This window comes from Myripristis murdjan, chromosome 1 (assembly GCF_902150065.1).
Source record: "Myripristis murdjan chromosome 1, fMyrMur1.1, whole genome shotgun sequence".
NCBI classification, from domain to species: Eukaryota; Metazoa; Chordata; class Actinopteri; order Holocentriformes; family Holocentridae; genus Myripristis; species Myripristis murdjan.
This window is the reverse complement of record NC_043980.1, coordinates 22,778,043-22,798,264: the sequence shown is the minus strand read 5'-3', so window position 1 is coordinate 22,798,264 and position 20,222 is coordinate 22,778,043. Positions and strand designations below refer to the sequence as shown.

Below are 20,222 nucleotides of genomic sequence, written 5' to 3'. Positions count from 1 at the left end.
TGAGGAGAGAGTGACTGCTTGTATTTGGGAACACAAAAAAGGCTTTATTTATGAGACATATTAAAGCCCCAGTGAAATGGAAATAATTTTTTCCACTTGTAGCAGCTGTTAATTTTCATTAGGCCAGTAGCAGTTAATGTCATAATATAGACAATTTTAACAATAAATGTCAAAATAAAATTATAGCATCTTTATTTTCTTGTATTTTTGCATCAAAATGTCATCACTGTTGCCCCTGGAAAACAGCTCATTTTCACAGTTGCTCCAAGGTGTACCCTGAGGTAGGTACACATAAAAGGTTCAACTTAACCCGCACTAACCATCACAGATTTTGTAAGTTAAAGCCCCTTTCCCCTGACACCTTTTTAAGAAAAACTGATTCTCTCTCTCTCCAGTGGATATCCTGTTGGTTTGCACTGTCACCCACTTTTGAATGATCACTCTTCATGTTATGTCCATCCCAACATCCTGTTTCATCTGGAAATACATCAAAATATGGAGGCAAAATGTGCTCAAACTATGGTGTCATTGTGACTTTAATATATTTAAACTTGTTTCAGAGTTTTAACTATAAGTTGTTGTTGTTGTTTTTTTTTTATTTCAAACTTCATTGTTTCTCTCTTCATTGTGTGCAGCTGTCCATGGCCTATTAACCTCTATCAGTCTTCTTACCATCTGATATGGCTAGACTAGACTGCTAGTCTATAACGACAATGGTCTGCAGTGGCATTTGAGGAAGAGCCCATCCATGTAAGCAGTCACAGATTAGCAGTAGATACTGTTAGTGTGTGTCTGCTAGCTGTGCAGAGTGCGTGTCCAGCATTGGCAAATCCTCCCACGCCTAATTTAAGACCCTGCATTAATCACTAGGCTTGGAGGACAGAAAGTCAAAGATGGGTTGGAGGGGGAGAAAGAAACTAGACCCACTTTGCTGCTTTTTCACCTGAGGCTATTTAAAGAGAGAGAATGAGAGCGACAGAGAGAGAGAGAATGAAAGAGAATGAAAAAGAGAGACAAAAACAAAGAGAAAATGAGAAAGTCTGAGATCAAAAGGGAGAGGAAAAAATAAGACAGTATGTAAAGGAGAAAGAAAGTGAGTCAATGAGAGGGGGGCAAGGAACGGGAAAGAAAGAAGCTGATTATTTGTAATTAATTAGGCGTTATTGTTCTAAATTAGCCTGCTACATGGGTGCTCATTAATCTTCTGTACGGGGAAGCAGTGATTGGTAATCCATAGCTGTTTTCTGAGTGCAGAGCCTGTGCTAAATGCAAATAGTCTCTCTCTCTCACTCGCTCTCTCGCTCTCTCTCTCTGATCACAGAAAGACCTTCCACCCCATTAGTTTGAGCTTAATTTGACATTTAGCATTTTTAGCAATTAAAAGGCTGCATTCAGAGTGCCTTCGTATGGAAATAATGCTAGAGCGCAGTGCAGAACATAACGTCATAGATTCAGGATGTAGTCTGTACATTAAGATGATGTATGTTGGCCTTAAATGGGACTCTGTAACAGATCCAGTTACCATTAGACAGAGGTAGTATACGTCTCTGTGGTTTTTAAAAGAGCGGTTAGCCTTGCTACAATATATAGAAACTGCCTTGGGTGGCTAAGACATCAGCGCTGATCTAATCTAATTTCATTCTACTCCATGACTCGGCCTGGCCTCAGTGGGGTATGGAAAAATGTTATGGTAATGTACAAAAACATGGTGGGCTTTTCTAATGTGACAGGTAACATGGTATTAACTGGGCGAAGCACAGCCAGATCATACAAAAGATTTGAAATGCTTTAGAAAGGGACACTATTATAAACAAAAAGAAACTGCAACACATTAAAAACAGCAAGCCTCTGTTATTCCACTTCCATAATCCCTAGCAGGAGTCACACAATACTGTAGACATAAAATGCTTAAAAATCTTAACTTGAATTTTTGAATAATAGTAGAAAGAGTTTTGTTTCCAAACAAGGAGAAACTTTGTATTCCCTAGCAGTCCCACTGCCCCCTGTGTCTTTGCTGAAAAACAGATCTGGAGTCAGCAAGGGCTCCACACCACAGCTTGTGAGGTGAGGGTCAAGGTGGCAGCGCACTGGTCTAGGGAGACCCCCACAGTAGGAGTCTGGGAGTCCCCATTTAGATCAATAGATAGAGAGCAACCACAAAACAAAGGGGAAACGGGGAGGGCAGTGTGGCTCTAATCCGATTAGCTAAATGCAATTCCTCCTCCAAAATCAATCTCATCTGCTACTGCAGTGCCTGTTACGTGGTTTTACTTGTTCACAATCTCCCCTCTTTGCTCTCCGGGCTACAACTTTTTTTTCTTATTTTTCTCCCACCTATTTGACACAGTAATCAGTAGTTAGTCCTGACTGGTTATGTCTGTCAGAAACATTACAACCACTCTCTTCTGGAGACATCTCTTGAGGATATCATACAGGGACTTCCATTAGTCTAACCTTACAGTATTTCATTTTAAGCATTTACTTCAGAATTACAAGGTAGCAGACCAAATGCATGAGCAGTTCAATCTGGAATAGCAGCACTTGTGAACAGACTGCATAGACAAGACTCAATGCACAGCTATTATCTGGCATTGGCTCATCAGTGTTCTTACTATCCCCTTCTATTGTTCACTTGTCAATGTATCTATCTGAAGCCCTAGGCTAAGAACAACAGCTTGAGTCTTTTGTGCGTAATGTCTCAATAACTCAGGAAGCACTGAGCTGTGCGGCCATACTGTGAAGAAATTGAAAAAGGCTTGCATTAGACACAGTTAAACTCCATTTCTCTTAAATTTCCAAACTGAACTCTGAACTTAAATGTCTTACAGTACATTATGATTTGTCTATTTATAAGTTGCTCTTATTTCTACTCATATTCATCTTTGTGGTATAACATCTGACTGGCATAATGAAGTCAGCTGACAGTGGGAGCCTGAAGGACAGAGGGTCCGTCACGCACCAATTGCTCTCTTTTGGATATCTCCTTGTTTTCAAACTCATTTGTGTGCGGAGGTGCACGAGGGGCACCTTGGGTGGCTGTGTGGGCTGTGAGTGGGAGGGCTGTAGTGTCAGCGTGCCCACCTGCAGGAACATCTGTCCATTCAGTAGAGCTGAACAATTAATTGAAATATTATTGGAATCACAATATGGCCAAGCAAAACAACCAAACTGCAGGAGCTGCCATTTTTTGATAAAGGTAAAATGTCTGACAGAACATGGTTGCTAATAAAGTATTATGGTGCTACAGAGATGCTTTGGTCCACAATTGTATTTTCCAGATAAAAACGTGTTTGTTTGGTACATATCCTTGCAAAAATCACACTGTCATCATTTGAATAGCTTTTTCAGTGAAAAATTATAGTAATGCAGAAACAATCATTCCTGCTAAAATCACTAATCAGATCGCAAGCACAGTCTTTCACAATATGATTTTTTTTTTTTTTTTTTTTTACCATATTGTTCATCCCTACTATTCAGATACATATGTAGGCATATTCACCTACAAATGACAGACAAAACAAGCCAATACACTTTGATTTTCTCTCATTCTCATACAGAAATCGGAGCCAAATTCACATACTGCCTATTACTGGATGCCATTATGCAAAAAACAGAGCAGATAGAGTGAAGCTGGAACCAATCATAATCACAAAGCGCAAGTCAGGCCTCTTTCTGCCTCCCAGCAACAAATTCTAAAATACCATCCTCCCACCCACAGGTTGATATGATTGCACAAAAGCAGAAAAAGAGACAAAATGGTCAAAAGTTAAGAGCCAAGAGGCAAAGTCTACGATTAATTTCTACGATAATGAACAACTTCACTGGCCTTGTGACCCTAACATGGTCATTCTCTTCATTGTAAGGCTAGCACAAGACGAAAAGTAAATACTAAAAACCCAGATAATTTAAGTTGCTCACCCTGCCGTGTCATGAGGGTCTGGGAGAAAGTTAGTCTCATTTGAACTGCCAGGCGAGTATTTTGTGGGTAGGGTGAAATTAATGGATAGGAATTGGAAAACTCAACAAAATAATGTTGTACTGGTAAACTTTTTGCTAGCTTTGATGCGGTAGCATATTAAATAGTGGAAAAAAAAAATGAACAGGTACAGATACTGACAATAAATAACACACTAATGGAGAACAAATATATTGTGAGTCTAAGATATAAAATCTCTTCGAGACTACAAATAGAGGAGGTGAAAACAGGAATCCAAAGGCCTTGTAAGCCTGTCTATACATGCCGAGCTTATAATTTTACCACTGTGCAAACAATGCACGGTAAATCAAAATGTGTACATATGCTTGTAAGGGTGCAAGGGAGATGTGGGCAAATGTATATATTTATGAATGCATGTATGTGCTTATCAAGAGGCTCCCAGTGGGCTGGTTGTATTTATGAGGCCTTGTTTGCCTGATTGTTCTCGCACAGTTCAGATGAATATTCAATGGGCTCAGAGACAAGGGTTTCCTCGAGCCCAAGAGAAAAGGAAGGTAAAGAGAAAATGTGTCTCAGCCACTCTCCCCTGGTAACACACACGTACACGCACATGCACACACACACACACACACAGGTACATGCAAACACAATTGTACACACATGCACACACAATTGTGCACACACACGCACATACATACAGCCCTGCAGCAGTGGGAGGAGAGAGCAACAGTGACAAACAGCTTTGGTGCTACAAAGGTGGCAGGAAATCTATCAAACGGAACAATAAAATTGCAATTGAGTTTCTTTAGCTTTTTTATAGTAGATGCATGTATCTTGATGGCTAGCACCCGCTGCAACTATCTGATTCACAGGAGGGGCCCTGCAGTGTGTGTGCATGTGTGTGTTTATGTGTGTATGTGTGTCTGTCTGTCTATTTTAGATCTTGTAAGTGCACGTGTGTATTCAACACCTAGTGCACTTTGTTTGAAATTCTGTTTTCAGGTGAACACTGGGCATTGTAACTAGCCAAGAAGAAACAGCATTAATCTTGTGCAATTATAGGAAAAAGGCAATTACAGCCTGTCTTGTACCAAGATGAATGAACAATATCTGCACAACACCAAACCTGGAGGTGCACTAGGCTGCAAAGTGAGACTGCAACTGAGTCTATACACTGAAACCAGCTAGAACAATAAGCTTCAGGTTAAACTAAATCCAACATAGACAGGATGTTATTTGTAAACAGTGACTAAGATTTCTTTTTCCTTCCTTTTCTTTCTGTGTTTTTATCTAAATGCTAGACGCTAAATGTGGCAGAATCAATACTGTTTCAATAGATAGTGATCTGCCAAAATCTCAGTAAATATTACAGGTGCACCACCATACGTTTCCGTAACTGACAAGCTACAGTACAGTATATTTTAATAAAATTTTTACATTTCTCTGCATTGTTGCTTAAAAAAAGGGTCCATGCCAACATTTTTGAAGGAAAGGGATATAATGACAGAACAATAGGCATACAAGGTGGATCACTAGCTATTGTAAATACATGTTATATTTTTCAGTTTTTGCCATAATACACTGAACACATTTCTGTTTGCTGTGCCCCAAACTTATTTGAATATCTTTGTAAAATGCTGCCCTTGACTGCCAAAGTTGTGGAAAATTTTCTTAGAATTTCACAGATACATATTTTATTTTCCCTCCGAGAGAAGATTAGTCCCGCAGTACTCAGATGGTGCGGAGATATGTTGAGGGTCCACAGCATTTAGCATGCAACACCCTGCTCTCAGCTGCCCTCAGGCTCTTCATCTTCCCTGCAGTCTCTCTGTGCCCCCTACTGGTCCCTAACACTCACAACACCCTGACTGCACTGAGGAGTCTCATATCGCACGCACTTCTTTAACTCAACCTTCAATCTGCCAGGCTTAAAAACCCCCCAGACCACAATCTGACACCAACCTCAATTACTTCACTGCTTTGGAACCGAGCAGCGTAACACGATATCAACACTGAATTTCTAAAGCAGCATTTTGAATTCAGTTTTTGGAAATAAGAAGTGCCAGGAGTTTATTTTTATCTGCGCAATGTGAAAGAAAGATACTCTATACATAAATACAAGAGAGGAAGGGCTGGTTTGCTCGCTCCCATTGGTTTAGACTACAACTAGCTTTTAAATCATAATTACTCCATGACTTGCATAGCTGGATCTGATGGGCACCGAAAGGCACGGCTCGATTACTATGCTAGTCTGCACTGTCTGTTAGCAAGGGCGGATGATAGTGCTCTCTAATTTCTTGTTTGGTGAATGGCATTATGACAGTTTCATACTAAATGTCTGCCGGTGACAGAACTGACAGCTTTGACTGAATTAAATATCAATGTCTGAGTAGCTGGGGTCAATCCAAGGCACAGGGTAAGTGCAAAGATTTTAACTGTAAGTGTTACATGGTGAGACTGTAGGCTGACAATGCTGTTTGAGGCAATAGTGTGTGTGTGTGTGTGTGTGTGTGTGTGTGTGTGTGTGTGTGTGTGTGTGTGTGTGTGTGTGTGTGTGCATTCTGTGTTTACTGAAGAGAGACAAAGAGTGTGTGAAGTCAAGTGAAAGGGAACAGAAACGGAACACGAAAGACGGAAGAAAATGAAACAAATAAGGAGAGAGTAGAGGATCCACAGAGAAACATAAACAAAGCTGTGTCAAACCTTAGCGTGCGTGTGTGTGTGTGTGTGTGTGTGTGTGTGTGTGTGTGAGACACACATGGATATAATGAGCGCTCTGACCTTGGAATGGGTGATGGACAGGGTGTCCACCCAGACGCGCCAGCCGCCCCACTCATACTTGATGGCGTGGTAGAGCAGGATGCGGAAGATGGCGTACACCATCTCCGTGATCTTCTGCTCCTCGCTGTTGCGCGGGTTGATGAAGCACAGTGAGAGCATCCACTCCTGCCACACGGAGCACTGCAGCAGGCTCCTGACACAAACACGCACACAGATATGAGGAAATGGCGTGTCGAGCAGTACTATAGCGTGTGGTGTAGTGTGCGATGTTTCCCCCCCATGAGCCCTTTCTGTCTTTGGCATGTAAACAGTGTGTTTCGTGCGGCGGTGCTCGATCCTACCGAGCTGTCGAGCTCTTACCTGCGGTTCTCTCGGCTGTTATTGAACAGTTTGATCATGTCTGACAGGAAGACCCTGCGCACCTCCATGCTCTCGGGGGATGCAGGGGAGTTCTTCAACAGGGCAGCCATCACCTTCAGGATCTCTGGAAACATTAATACACACACACACACACATATTCTGTTTAACAAGGACTGAGATAACTATTTATAGAGCAGGTCAATTACTGAAAATATCAAGATACTATCTGTTCACATGTTTGAATGATCTATTTTGTCAGATAAAATATTATAGTAACATTTTTTTAGGCTAGAAAAAAATATTTTGGAAACACTGAGGAGTGTGCTTTAATAGGAAAAAAAACATCCTGGTAGGGCAGGGAAGGGAAAACTCCACAAATCAGCAACTAAATCAGACATTGGTCTCAACATGTGCAAATCATTGTGCCACAAACTATCTCAATTCCCAGCTGTACACACCTGAAAATCTGTGGCTGTGGTAAGAAAAACAGAGGAGAGGAGAATAAAAAGGCCAAGCCATTGATCTTTATCATAGTGTAATGGCTTTGGTATTGTTTCAAATGAGAGAGCCAGAGTCACAAGGCCCTTCTGGAAGGCTTGGCTTTGGTTAACCCAAAGAGACTGACTGTTTAGATGAATTATCTAGACAATGTCAGTGTCCATTTGCTTTGAGTAGAGAGACGGCAGGGCTTGGATTTCACTTGTCCCTCCAGAACTTGGCGCTAACCGATGCCCCTTTGCCCCAGCAGACGGTTGTGTTGTTTCTACGCCTTAGTCACTCAAATTATGAGTCGCTGAACCTTTACCGCCAGAAAATTACCCCAGCATGTACCGGGAATGAGGATGGAGGGATGGCGTATGCCTTTCTTTTTTCCATTTGCTTTTGGTTCCCTTCCCTTGAGTTAATTTGAGGGAAACGGTACTTCCTCGGTTTGTTTGATTGGCTCTGACGTTACTAAAGACTGCAATCAGGGGGCCATTTTGGGAGTTTGTCGCAGATTAAATCAAGAGAATGCACAGCAAAGGAGAAACAGACCACCGCTCTATGTTCCATATCATGTGCTCACATGTACAAACCCATACACAGTCTATGATATATACTGCCTGTCCAGGATGGTTGGGAAGGGGAGTTTTTAACACAATAAAGGCTTAAGATAATCAATGTGTGACTACAGCAGTACCTTGTCAGATTAAGGCTGGTTGGAAGTAAACCTTGGCTGTGATTACACCAAGCTCTTGGATTTCAAGCCGATTAAAGTTTTGTGCATGTGTGTATGTATATGTGCACATATGTGCATGTGTGGTTGCGTCTGTGTAACAAAGAGATGTTTTCTTTTCTTTTCTTAGTTGAACTGAATAGTTTGATTTTCACATATGAAAAGATTTTGCGAGCTGACATGTGAAATTGGAGGTAAGTAATGGCCTGGAAAGACTCCTCCAAGACGTGATAGGATGGGAACACTGATCAAAGCCTGGGGTTGCCATTTCAGCTTATTATGTTGCATCATATAGAACATAAGCATGGCCTTTCTACTAGTAATGAGGCACTGGTAAAAAAAAAAAAAATACACACTGCACGTATGCACACAGAGCCCCTGCCTACTACCTGGAAAAAGCTCAAGCAGTTGCAGTAGAACTTCACAAAAATAAAAAATATGACATATACAAACAAATATTTTTTTATTTACAAAAATTTGGATAATATAAAGATTTAAACAGTAGGGAGTCAGTGATAACTGCAGAAAATTACATGTTACACAACAATAGAAAAAATGAGATGATTTAAAAACACAGTGAACAACGTACAAATCTAACACATTAAGTGTAACAATACCAAAAAAATTCTTTTGACTTTAAATAATGAAAACTGCAAATACAGTGTACAAATGTATATAAATTATTTGAGCAAGGGTACTCATATTCACCTATTCAATCATTAGCAAAATAAAAGTCCTTTGTTAATAAAAGTACGATGTTATCTATGTATGAATTAATATATCATACAAAATATTAGCACCATCTTGATGCCAGGCTCACATCAGAGGTCGAGTTGTATGAAAACAATCTCAGGCTGCAAAATTTATGTGATTCATTTGTTCAACTGCATATAGCAATTGCACAGGCCCGCCGGGAATATCCTCCAGTGTAGTATGGAGCAAAAGGTATGTAGCGGGTATGCTGAAGGAGATGATTTAGGAGAGCAGAGCGGTGCAGAGGGGGCACTTACGTGGGTTGAGAATCTTCACAGTGGAGTCGGGGTCCGGATGCTGTTTATGGATCACTTGAGTGCAGATCTGCTCTGTAAGAATCTACCAGGGGAGAGAGAGGGGATCAAGTCATAAATATCCACGCAGCTCTCATCAACAACAGAGAACCAAACAGCTACATTATTACGTAGATATGTGTTTCATCATCACATATATTCCTAAATAGCTGTCAAATGAAGATGCTGCAGAAGGAGGGCAACGGCATGTTCAGTCTCCATCAACAGCACGCTGCAACATAATGAATCTCTCTCACTTTTACCTATTTAAATGAATGCCAAGCAAATTATTGTTTAATGTAATTGCTTCAATTTGAATATTGTACAGTATAGGGAAATCTAAAACTAGAGAAGAAAATGATGAGAAAATAAAGCAAAAATAGAAAATTCACATCAATCATGTGATGTCTGAATATCAAGGCAATATGGATGTATGGTTCAGGATTATAACACATATACAAATTCAATTATATGCATGCATTTGTAAACATATCTATATCTATATCTATCTATATCCATATCTATCTTGATAGATATAGATATAAGAGAGTGTGCTACTGTTGTCTGTTCAGACCAGTTCAGTTCTATCAGCACGTGCCTAGAGCAAAGAGAGCAAGAAGAAGACTGACCTCAAAGAGCACATTGTACGTTGTCATGGAGAACTGGTTAGAGTGGAGCACCAGGCGTTCGGTGAGCAGGGAGAAGAGGCTGTGACCCAGCATGACCTCAGATTTCCTCCTGGTCAGGGTGTTGGAAGGTCAAAGGTCAGGTAGGGTAAAAATTAATATCTGCCTACAGTATTGCTATAATACTTATATGGTGGCATTTTAGAACCTTCTCTAAACATATATCATACTGACTTAATGCCATTATAATAATCTGAATTATGATAAGATGACTTTTATTATTTCACAAGAGTACAAGAGAATCAAACTGAAAATATTCTGGAGTATCATTAATTTCACTTGTGACGAGAGAAAGATCTGAGAGCATCTGATGAGCCGCTGAATTAGAGCCGGTGAAATCTACAATGGTATAACTCAGCCGAGCTCCAGCTGACATTTGACATGAAGGAAATGAAAAAGAGAATTCCTGCTGACTAAGTAGGAGCAGCTCCTTTACAGAGAGGCTTTCATCTCTGATCATGGATCAGCTCCAATTTTAGGATTATAACTCAGTTAAAGAACCATAGAACTATTTGCAGATAGCCTCCAGGTCAACCTTGTATTCGGACCACAAGCCTTTATACTGCTGCTTGGACTGTGGCCACAGCTAGATTTGGGGTGGGGGCTGGTGTTGCTGGTATTTGATAATCGAGATAAAGCAGGGAACAGTTTGCAATATGACCTGAATCTCCTGGAGCATTCCCACCCAAATAACTCTGCACCTCTAATTGCTCATTAAATGAAAAGCAGGCTCACGAGTGACACATTTCTATCAAAAGAATTCATAACAAGAAGATGAAGCTGGACTAGGTCAAACACTACACTTCACCATTTGGACAATGAGGCCTGCAGACTGAAAGAGAGTCTGCCATCAACTTTTAGCCAACCTGTTTTAATTTTGATGCTGAAATTAAATGCCATTATGAGAAATGTTGGCATATTAGTATTTCACATTAGTTCTCAACAAGAACCATTACAGATCTGATGATTTGGAAGAGACAAAAGTAAAAACAAAACAAACAAAATAAACAAAAAAAAAACCATATAAAACAATATAAAATTCAATATAATAATGTAATGTACAGCAGATGGATGTAAGATATAAAGCTTTGGCATCAAATACTTTAACTTTAGGCACTTTATCAAAATAAAACAGCATTCCCTTTCAATAATTTAAGATTTTTATGCTGAAAAGATTTTTTTCCCTATATTTTTAATTGCCTAAACAAACTGAACTAAAACTGTCCCCAATAATAAACTACATGTAGGTTTTTCAAGCTAGTATTTGTATTCATATACACTATATGACTATAAAAAGAAAATCAGCTTACTGAATGTACTTACTTTGGTGGCAAGTGCTTCAGAAAGTAGCCCAAGACTTTGAGTGCCTGCACTCTAATTCCTTCACTTTTTGAGGCCAGCAGCTTGTAGATAACACTGAAAAAAAAAAAAACAAGACAGAAATGTGAATAACAAGCGTACATTTATGATATATAATCAATATTATTTTCTGCCATTGTAGCTTTCCATTAGAAAAATAGCAGCCTAACATATATTTTCTTCATGTCAAGCACTATTTTTTCTATTTTCATAACAGTTACATAAACTCTGAACCTACAATATGTGCCAGCAGAATACAGACAATATAATTTATATTATAAGTCATAACCCTGGAAACACAGTCACGCGGTTTAAATTAGGAGAGTAAATCATAGCAGTGATGAATTTCAATACCGCTCCAATTTTAGCTATAAGAAAGCTTCAAATGAAACTATCAAACCTTCTTTATTGGCTGACGATATCATCTGGCTTCATTTTAGAGCCACAACACAACCAGAGACTAAAAGCACAACATTAACACTGTGACACATTAAAACTAAAAATACTGTATGAGCAAAACTAAAGCTTTGATCATTTAAATCACTGGCTTTCGCTTTTGGCCTCTCTGAGTGTGGATACAGCAAAGTAATATAATGGCTATATATACAGATAGATAGATAGATAGATAGATAGATAGATAGATAGATAGATAGATAGATAGATAGATAGATAGATAGATATAGATTTTTTTGTTTTTGTTTTGTTTTGTTTTTGCACGCATGCATGCATGTCTAGTAGAGAAGAATGTTGGAAGACAAAAAAGATATTCACATTACCGTATTCCATTGCGCTGGTCAAAGGCCTGGACCATGGACCCAGGATGTTCAGACATCAGAGCCACCAACAGCTGCAGAACATCCATGAGGTTGTCATCCTGCGGGACAGAGAGCAGAGGGCACTGGAATCCACACTGCACGTAATGGAGCTGAACTGTTTGGTTTTCATGGTGACATTTTGAAAACAATAAAGAATACATAACCAGCTGTGGTCCATGGCAACAAAAAACAGTATGCATTACATTTCTGTACTAGTTGTTTTTGTTTTGTAGTAGTAGCAAAGGTAGTAAAACATCATCAATAATACAATGCATAACAAGCATCTGAACTGAAGAACAATTCTGAATATGCTTTCAATAAAATCAAGGGCCACTCCATGACAGTCTCTCAAAAATATGTTGTAATCACCTCTTATTCCTGCGGGGTTTATTGTTTTACCGCTTAATTAATTTACTATGCATCACTGCAGTCTAAACAAGACTGCTCCTGTCAGGACTGCTGACTGGCAGTCAGAAAACTAACAAGGAACAGTAATGTTTCCCTCTGCAGTGCCATCGGTCTACTCTCGCTCACTAAATCAGATGGTGGGAGCAGAAAGCACGGGATCTCTAAAGGTGGAGTTAGGTTGCCATCTGGTGGAGAGCTTTATATGGCAGTGCAGAGAAGACAACATGGATTCGTACCTCATGCATTGTGAGCAGGTAGTTGAGGATACCCTGCAGCTCATCTTCCTTGACTCCATGATCCTAGAAAATAACAACAAATCAAATAAGGAGTTTCCTTACTTTTTTCTCTCTATGCCCACTGTAGAACATGTAGCCCAGGCTGAACAGAGCAATCAAAATTACTCTGAGGCAGAGGCACTTCAAGGGATTTAGAGCAATCAAGCGCCAAGTATATTTTTGAAATGATTGTATGGGATTATATGGACAAGAAATATATTCATAAATCTAATCTGACACTCCAGGAAAAAAAAAACATTGATATTCTAAGCTTTATTTATTTATTTAAAGTTTTTGACTTTGAAAAATAATAGCAATCCTTTCAACACATTTTTAATTTTGGCCCATTTAGTTTAAAGCGCATTTTGAAAACAAATACCAAGTATTCACTACGCAGCAGATAATCTAGCAATAGACAGGTCAAAGGGAGGTGGGAAAATGTGTCACAAGGTTTGGTCAGTTACCACATCACCTAATACCTTCAACCACGCAAGGAGAACTGCAGTCTGACCAGCAGTGAGATACATTTACTGCTGTGAAGTGGCAGCCATCTTGCTAGTAAGCTGAGTTCACTGGCTTGACTCCTCTGGCAATCAGAGCGCACTCGCAACAGTAAATGTTATGTAACTTACATGGGAGAAGCTCAGTGGGACCGGCATGACAAATATCACTAATGCAGCCACAAGCAAACTGTTTTGGCATCCAAATGTACCATTTATTTACATATTTAAGTGAATGTAGGTCTGTTTTGGGTCATCAAGAGGCTCTAGGATTACAGGATATTTACTTTACTACAGAGAGAAGTCTCAATAGACTAAACTAGTATGATTAACAAAGACATTTTTTTCTGTGTTTTGGCATCGTGAGGCATGGACTTACCTTCATGATGAGCTGCTTGACAAACAGCAACAGAAAAGCTCGGAGAGAGTGGATCTCCTTCTGGTTAGGCCTTGGACCATCTGAAAAAAACCCAAACAGCAGAGAATGACAACTGAATGTAGTTTTACTATAAATGAAGCGAGCAGGATCCAGAGGGATTAGGAAAGAAATTGAAAAATAAGGGCCACATGATTGACCTACTTTTTTTTTTTTTTTTTTATAATAAAAGTGATGTTCTGCTCCAGATCTATCACTTGTTGAAGCTACCCTGAGAGAGAGAGAAAGAGTGTGTGTGTGTGTGTGTGTGTGTGTGTGTGCATGCGCTCTCACCTAGGCCCTTAGGCACAACTCCACTGCGGTCCTGGGGGTTGACAACCCAGTAATAGTACTTGAGTGTGTGCATGATCTGCAGTACTGTGCCCACCCTGCGTATGGCGTTATAGATGGTCACCGTACTGATGAACTCTGTCGCCACGTAGGTGTAAAGTGTCAACTGCACCTGCATAGGATAGAGCAAACACACATGAAAACACACACATATGCACATGCACAGCTTGGGTCAGAGCCGAATAGAAATCCATTTTTAGTGTGTCCTAGCTTTTTGTGCCTGTGCTAAGTGGAAGCTTCTAAGCCCCTGCGGGTATTAAGCAAGCCACTCTCATTTAAATAGCAGTCACAGAGCCACAGGTGGAGAGATAACCTTGTACTCCAGGGCTGAACTCTAAAATAAAAGGCAGGGCGAGACCATAAAAGGCAGGAGAAGGTGATGGCATGCGTGTGTATGTGTGTGTTTGTTTATCTGGATGCGTTTGTGCGTGTTCTGTCCACATGTGCATACACAAATCTTTATCCTCACGAATGTATCAAAGGCATAATGCTGTGCTAGTGTGAATGTGGGCATTAATGTTACCTTGGCAGGGGCATGGATCCAGATGGCGGGGTTGAACAGAATGTGGTCACACAGCTGCTTGAGCAGCAAGACGCCGTTCTGCAAGTTGCTGAGGTGTCTGGCAAAGGCCAACACAATGTCCAGGACCGGCCGTGTCACATGAACCTTGGAAGACTGGAGGACCGACAGGGAGACAAGAAGATGAAAAGTACAGTAAAAGCAGGGCAAAAAAGGATGTCAGTGAGGGGAAGGAGTAAAAAGAAGCGAGAGGTGAGGGAGTTGCAGTGAGGAGAAGGGAGGGAGAGGACACACACCTCCTCTGTCTAACATGCAGACAAGCCAGCTGTGACCTCCAAATGCAGCTGAGGGAAAACAAAGTCTGTCTCATATTAAGTGCTGGTGTTTGTGTGTGCCTGTGTGTGTGTTTGTGCACACGATATGATGGAGATAACGGATTCAAGGTCAACCACGTTACAGCCCTGAGTTCATTAGGAGTGCAACTATCAGTGAGGGAAGACAGCACAGAGTCATGTAAAAAGCTTTGCTGTGTATTCTGTATTTCTGGGTTTCTCACCTTCTCCAAAGCGTAGCCAATGACCAGAAAGCCTTTGCAGGCCAGGACCTGCTCTTGCATAGCCACTGAGTTCTTCAAGAGCTCCATCACAAAGGACAGCAAAGTGCAGCTGAGATGTAAAGACGGACAGACAGGCAGAAAGAGAGAGAGAGAGAGAGAGAGAGACAGAGAGAGACAGAGAGAGAGGGAGAGAATAAGCTATGTAAGCTGCTGACTAAGCCCAGGCTCTTAGAGGGCATATCCTACATGAAATGTGATTGAATAAGGGTGTTGTGTCACCGTTGTGCTGGCAGAACAGATTCTAGTTAGCATCACCTTGAGGGCAGCAGATACAACAGTGCTGTAATTATAAGTAAGCTGGCTTCATGGTTTTCAAGGCCAGCATTATTTTTTTGGTGTTGCAAAACAAAACACTTACTTATTGAAGGCTGAATAAAAGCCACATTGTTAGCTCATGAATATTGTTCAATATTCCTTTAAATGCATATATTTGTGGCATGTAATAGTATATGTGACACTACTAATGAATAGATAGATAAATAGATAGATAGAGATAAATATACATACAGATGTGTGTGTGTGTGTGTGTGTGTGTGTGTGTGTGTGTATACTACCAGACAGAGGTGTCCAGCTCATGGCTGTTGGGCTGGCAGTAATCCAGCTGTGCAAACAGAGGGAAGAGGACCTGCACACCTCCAATAGAGTGTACACCACTCTGAACTGAGTGGGTCACCACTGCCTTCACATCCTGCAGAGAGTAAAAAGATATACACACACTGTCACACAATTTTGTCTTATTTACAGTTTTATTGCTCTTTTTTATGGTTTAGAAATAAATTTGTTGTTGCTATCGTTGAGTCCAGTTTGCAGTTGAATTGCACAACATACAGAAAGGGAAGTTAATTATTAGTCAACAGAGGTAACTATAGCAATGCCACATAGGGCTGCTGCCATTCTGTCACTAATGGCAACAAGTTAAGTGGAAGGGCATTTTACCATGATAGTGACTTGTCACCACTATGCCATTTCTCTGGGGTTTGGTTCTATTATGATGTGGCTAAGTCCTGAAGTGGAATATCTGACAGCTAATGTGTACCCTACACATTCACGTAGAGGGTAAATAACAAAACTGTTAAGCTTTAGTTTTACTTAAGCTTCAGATTATTCTCAATTAAGCTTTAAATAATTCATTCTTTTTGATTAACAAAATTTAAGTGAGCACGTGTGAAATGAAAAAAAGGCATTGCATAACTGTGGCTAACAATTTCAAAAAAATGTTAAACAACATTGTGACAAGGTTGTTCCTGTTTTCTTTTCGTTCTTGGTAGCATCACTGGGTTCTAGACCTTTGCATAATTACGCCACACTAACACTTGCAGTGTGTGAGAATTCATTTTTGACCTCTCTGAGCATGGCATAGCAACGCTGCGCCAATTTATGTTCATGTATTCTACAAAGTGCTGTGTGCGTGTGTTTCTGTTAGTGATTTCCTCCCACACAAAGCATTTTTCTTTGATGAGCCAATTCATTTAGTGTTCAAGAAAACACAGTAATAAAGTGAATAAAGTGAAGGTGCTGTGTGTGCATGTGTAAGCAGCACATGGTGGAAAAACCAAAAAAAATCTTAGTTCAAGAGAAGGCTAATTCCATAATTAGAGCATCAATTTGGCATTTTTAAGGAGCTATTAGCAGCTGCAGCAGTCAGCCTGACTCAGAGTACCACTGTCCTAATGAGGCTCTTAAAAGGAAAAGATGCCAACAGGATTGCTTTCATTATCATGGAGGAAGGGAGAAAGATGGGTACATCTGGAAAAGGGGAGGAGGCAGAAGAGGAATACAGGTGGTAAATGAATCCACACTGCAGAGGCATGATATTGCTTTAAAAAATGACAGCATGGTGGCTTTTGTCTCAAATTACAAGATGGCACCCCCAACAGGGTCAACCAAAACACTAAAGGAGATGTCATTTTACCTGCCATACAAACACAGGGTGATGTCTGGGGTATAATTACCTGCAGCATGAGGGCATGGGGTGAGTGGACAAAAATGGAGGCGTTGTCCTTGGGGGAGGACTCGAGGCAGAGCTGGGCATCTGTGGCGCGAGGGTTGTAGCTGAAGGCAATGCTAGAGGACAACTTGCCGTCATAAAGCAAGGTCTTATGGTGCTCCGCAAACAGCAGGTCACTCTCAGCCTTGTACTTGAATGTGCCCTGAGCAGAAAAGGAAGTTGAAGAGTAGACAGATAGAGACAGAGTGATAACAAGGCAGACATAATGAAGCAGTAACACCTCTTATTCCTCCTCAAGTGACAAGTTACTGAAGGGTCAGGACAGAGATAAAGACGTTGTAAAGACCAAATGAAACTTAAGGTTCTCATCTACTAACCAACTACTCCATAACTCTTTGCTCAAATTACTGTGTGAGGCACAGAACTGTTATCTTAACCATTTGCCATTAAAAAAAAAGATGCAACTTTAACAACTTATGGAAGTGTCACTGTGAAGTTAATAAATATTACTAGCGTGTAGACAAGTCTGGTTTTATGAGCCCCCAACCTTGTATCCTGGGCCGAGCTGATAGATAGCCAGGATCTGAGCAGCACTGAGAGCCTCTCCAAACAGGTAAACTGCCCCCATCTGTCCACAGAAGACACGGTTTGCATCCGCCGTTTCCGATGAGCCCAGGAAACACTTGTCAAACGTCTGCAGCAGAAAGGATACAGGAAGGAGGAGTTGGAAGAGGGTTTGTTAGAAAGCAAGAAAAGAATGAAAGAATGACAAGTAAAAAAATAAGGAACAAAGTAATGAAAGATTGGAAGAAGAAGGCAAAGGAAGGTGGGAAGGTGGGAAGATGGAAAGGAGGAAGGAAAGTAAGAAGGAAGGACAGAAGCAAAAAGGAAAGAAGGAACACAAGAAAGATTAAAAAAAAATTGAAAAAAACAGGAGGAAAACAGGACATTAACTATTAAAACTAGCTATAAATGGCAAAACAATGTTTCAAATCATGTTTCCATCAGCACTGAAACAGTTAAAACGATGACTTGTCATCTTTACCTTGTCATGGTCAGTGAGGCATAAGCAGATATATTGAGAACTGCAAGAAGTGTTATGATGTAGGCCAGGGATAGAGAGGCCTCTTTTCTGATATACTGACACATCTAGAGGATTATACCACACTGTGGAGACATTTTCATTCCTAACAAAATTTGATTCAAGAATCTTATATCTCAGCATGACAGAAAGCAATCCTGGGTGGTATGACAGAGCTCATACAGGGATGTGGGAGAGATGCAGGGAGAGTGTGGTACTCATTTTTCCCCTGTGACCTCCATGCTAACAGATGGAGAAACTGCGTTGACCCCCCAAGCCCTCTGTTAGTAAAGACTGAGATTAGATGTAGCTGAGAGAGGAGGGCACGCAAGGGAGGTTTGGTTGTCACTTTCAGGCACACACAGCTGCAGCAATATCAGTTTTTGGAATTGATGTTTCATAGAAAAGCTGCTCCAACACCTCTAATAGTCATGCAGGAGTGCAAACGGCAGCAGCAGGACATGGTATCATGACCACATATCTTGCTGAGCGATTCGTGACATACATGAATTCATGAACATGCAAATTCACACAGACTCAACCACTTAAGCAGTCAGCCATGAGAGTTCTTTACAGTGATTTTTGAGTAGGTAAGAAGCGCTGTTAGGCATAATGCATAGCAGAGGTCTTGCTTTTACAAAACATTTCAATGTAAATAAAAAATAATGCAACTTAAATCTATCATTTTTAATTTGATAATCATAAGAGATGAAGCTGAAGCAGCACCTAAGGCTTGCAAGAAGCTATTTTAAGACTCATCACTGTAAGAAACATTAATGTTTTCTTGATGCGAATGGTAAAACAATAAAACTGCTGCTATCTAACAGATGGTGTCTCATCCAATATGCCTTGCAGAATTTAACCGTGTCTCTCACAACACTTAGTCGTTACTGCTGACTGGCCCAGAGGGAGAACTGCTCCTCTCAACACAATAACATCACAATCTGAGAGCTGTCTTAGCTGGGTTCATTATCTTCTTGATCTTCAGTTTTGAACTCTATCTACTTAGCCACACAGTATAGTAAAACAATATGGTGGTAGTCACAGCATGCATCACGGTGACATGCAATTGATGTCCAGCCAGTGAGACTGTACCAGTTGTAATATATCACTCCATTTTTGTGCCAATATTGTTGTTCATTAAGCCTTTTTTTTTTTTTTTTTCAATTTTGTTTTGTTTTGTTTTTAGATTTGCTTTGATTTTTAAAGATTTGTGGTCAGTTATTATGATGATTGAATTAACAATGGGGTAAAGCCAGTGTAGATGGAGCATGGATGTGTGTGCTAAGCTTTATGTTTTAAGACTTATAATGCAGGAGTTCAAGTTCAACTTCAATTTATTTTGGTCACCATAGTCACAAAAATAATTAAATAAAGCTCTTTCAAAGCTGACCTATAATTAGCTGATTTGCATGAAATTTCATGTGCATATTTCACAGAAGTCTCTTTTATACCATTTTGAGTTATAAATGACTGTATGACAACCAAACATCACCTTATGACAGAAAGTGTGCCCTGGAACATATGAGTATGCCCCAAATTTCAGAACATCAGTCACATGGATTAAGATTAATAAATTATGGGAATTTAGGCTGCCTCTTACGAGTTGATTTTTAAGTGTGATTGTGAACAGCTGTGAATATACTGGAGCGGTCACTACTTACATCGCTGGTGTTGACAAACCACGTGATGTCACCGTAGGAAGCCAGCTCCCCGTTCACATAGCAGCTGATCTCACTGTTTTTCCAGCGGTTGTAGACGTGAACGATTGTCACCATGTACCACTGCAACAGCACATAGAAATACATAGCTTGTTATACAGTCACACTGGAGGACCATAATGTACTGTAAGCTGTTACAGTACATCTGCGGTACCAAACACGCACAACATGACATCGAGCACATGGT

At 40.3% G+C, this 20,222-nt stretch overlaps 1 protein-coding gene across 7 annotated transcripts in view; it reads right to left on the bottom strand.

Annotated features, from left to right (window-relative positions):
* Positions 1-20,222, bottom strand: part of lrba (LPS-responsive vesicle trafficking, beach and anchor containing) — a 198,657-nt gene that overhangs the window by 140,763 nt on the left and 37,672 nt on the right. For all 7 annotated transcript variants that reach the window (XM_030050866.1, XM_030050903.1, XM_030050886.1 and 4 more), the window contains exons 7-21: positions 19,979-20,098; positions 17,781-17,927; positions 17,238-17,435; positions 15,840-15,973; positions 15,226-15,334; positions 14,673-14,825; positions 14,093-14,261; positions 13,763-13,842; positions 12,845-12,907; positions 12,162-12,259; positions 11,350-11,442; positions 9,970-10,078; positions 9,305-9,386; positions 7,079-7,202; positions 6,719-6,911 (exon numbers count right to left, since the gene is read on the bottom strand). In XM_030050866.1, the coding sequence (XP_029906726.1) occupies positions 6,719-6,911; positions 7,079-7,202; positions 9,305-9,386; positions 9,970-10,078; positions 11,350-11,442; positions 12,162-12,259; positions 12,845-12,907; positions 13,763-13,842; positions 14,093-14,261; positions 14,673-14,825; positions 15,226-15,334; positions 15,840-15,973; positions 17,238-17,435; positions 17,781-17,927; positions 19,979-20,098 (1,872 nt within the window). The remainder of the gene's footprint in view (positions 1-6,718; positions 6,912-7,078; positions 7,203-9,304; positions 9,387-9,969; positions 10,079-11,349; positions 11,443-12,161; positions 12,260-12,844; positions 12,908-13,762; positions 13,843-14,092; positions 14,262-14,672; positions 14,826-15,225; positions 15,335-15,839; positions 15,974-17,237; positions 17,436-17,780; positions 17,928-19,978; positions 20,099-20,222) is intronic.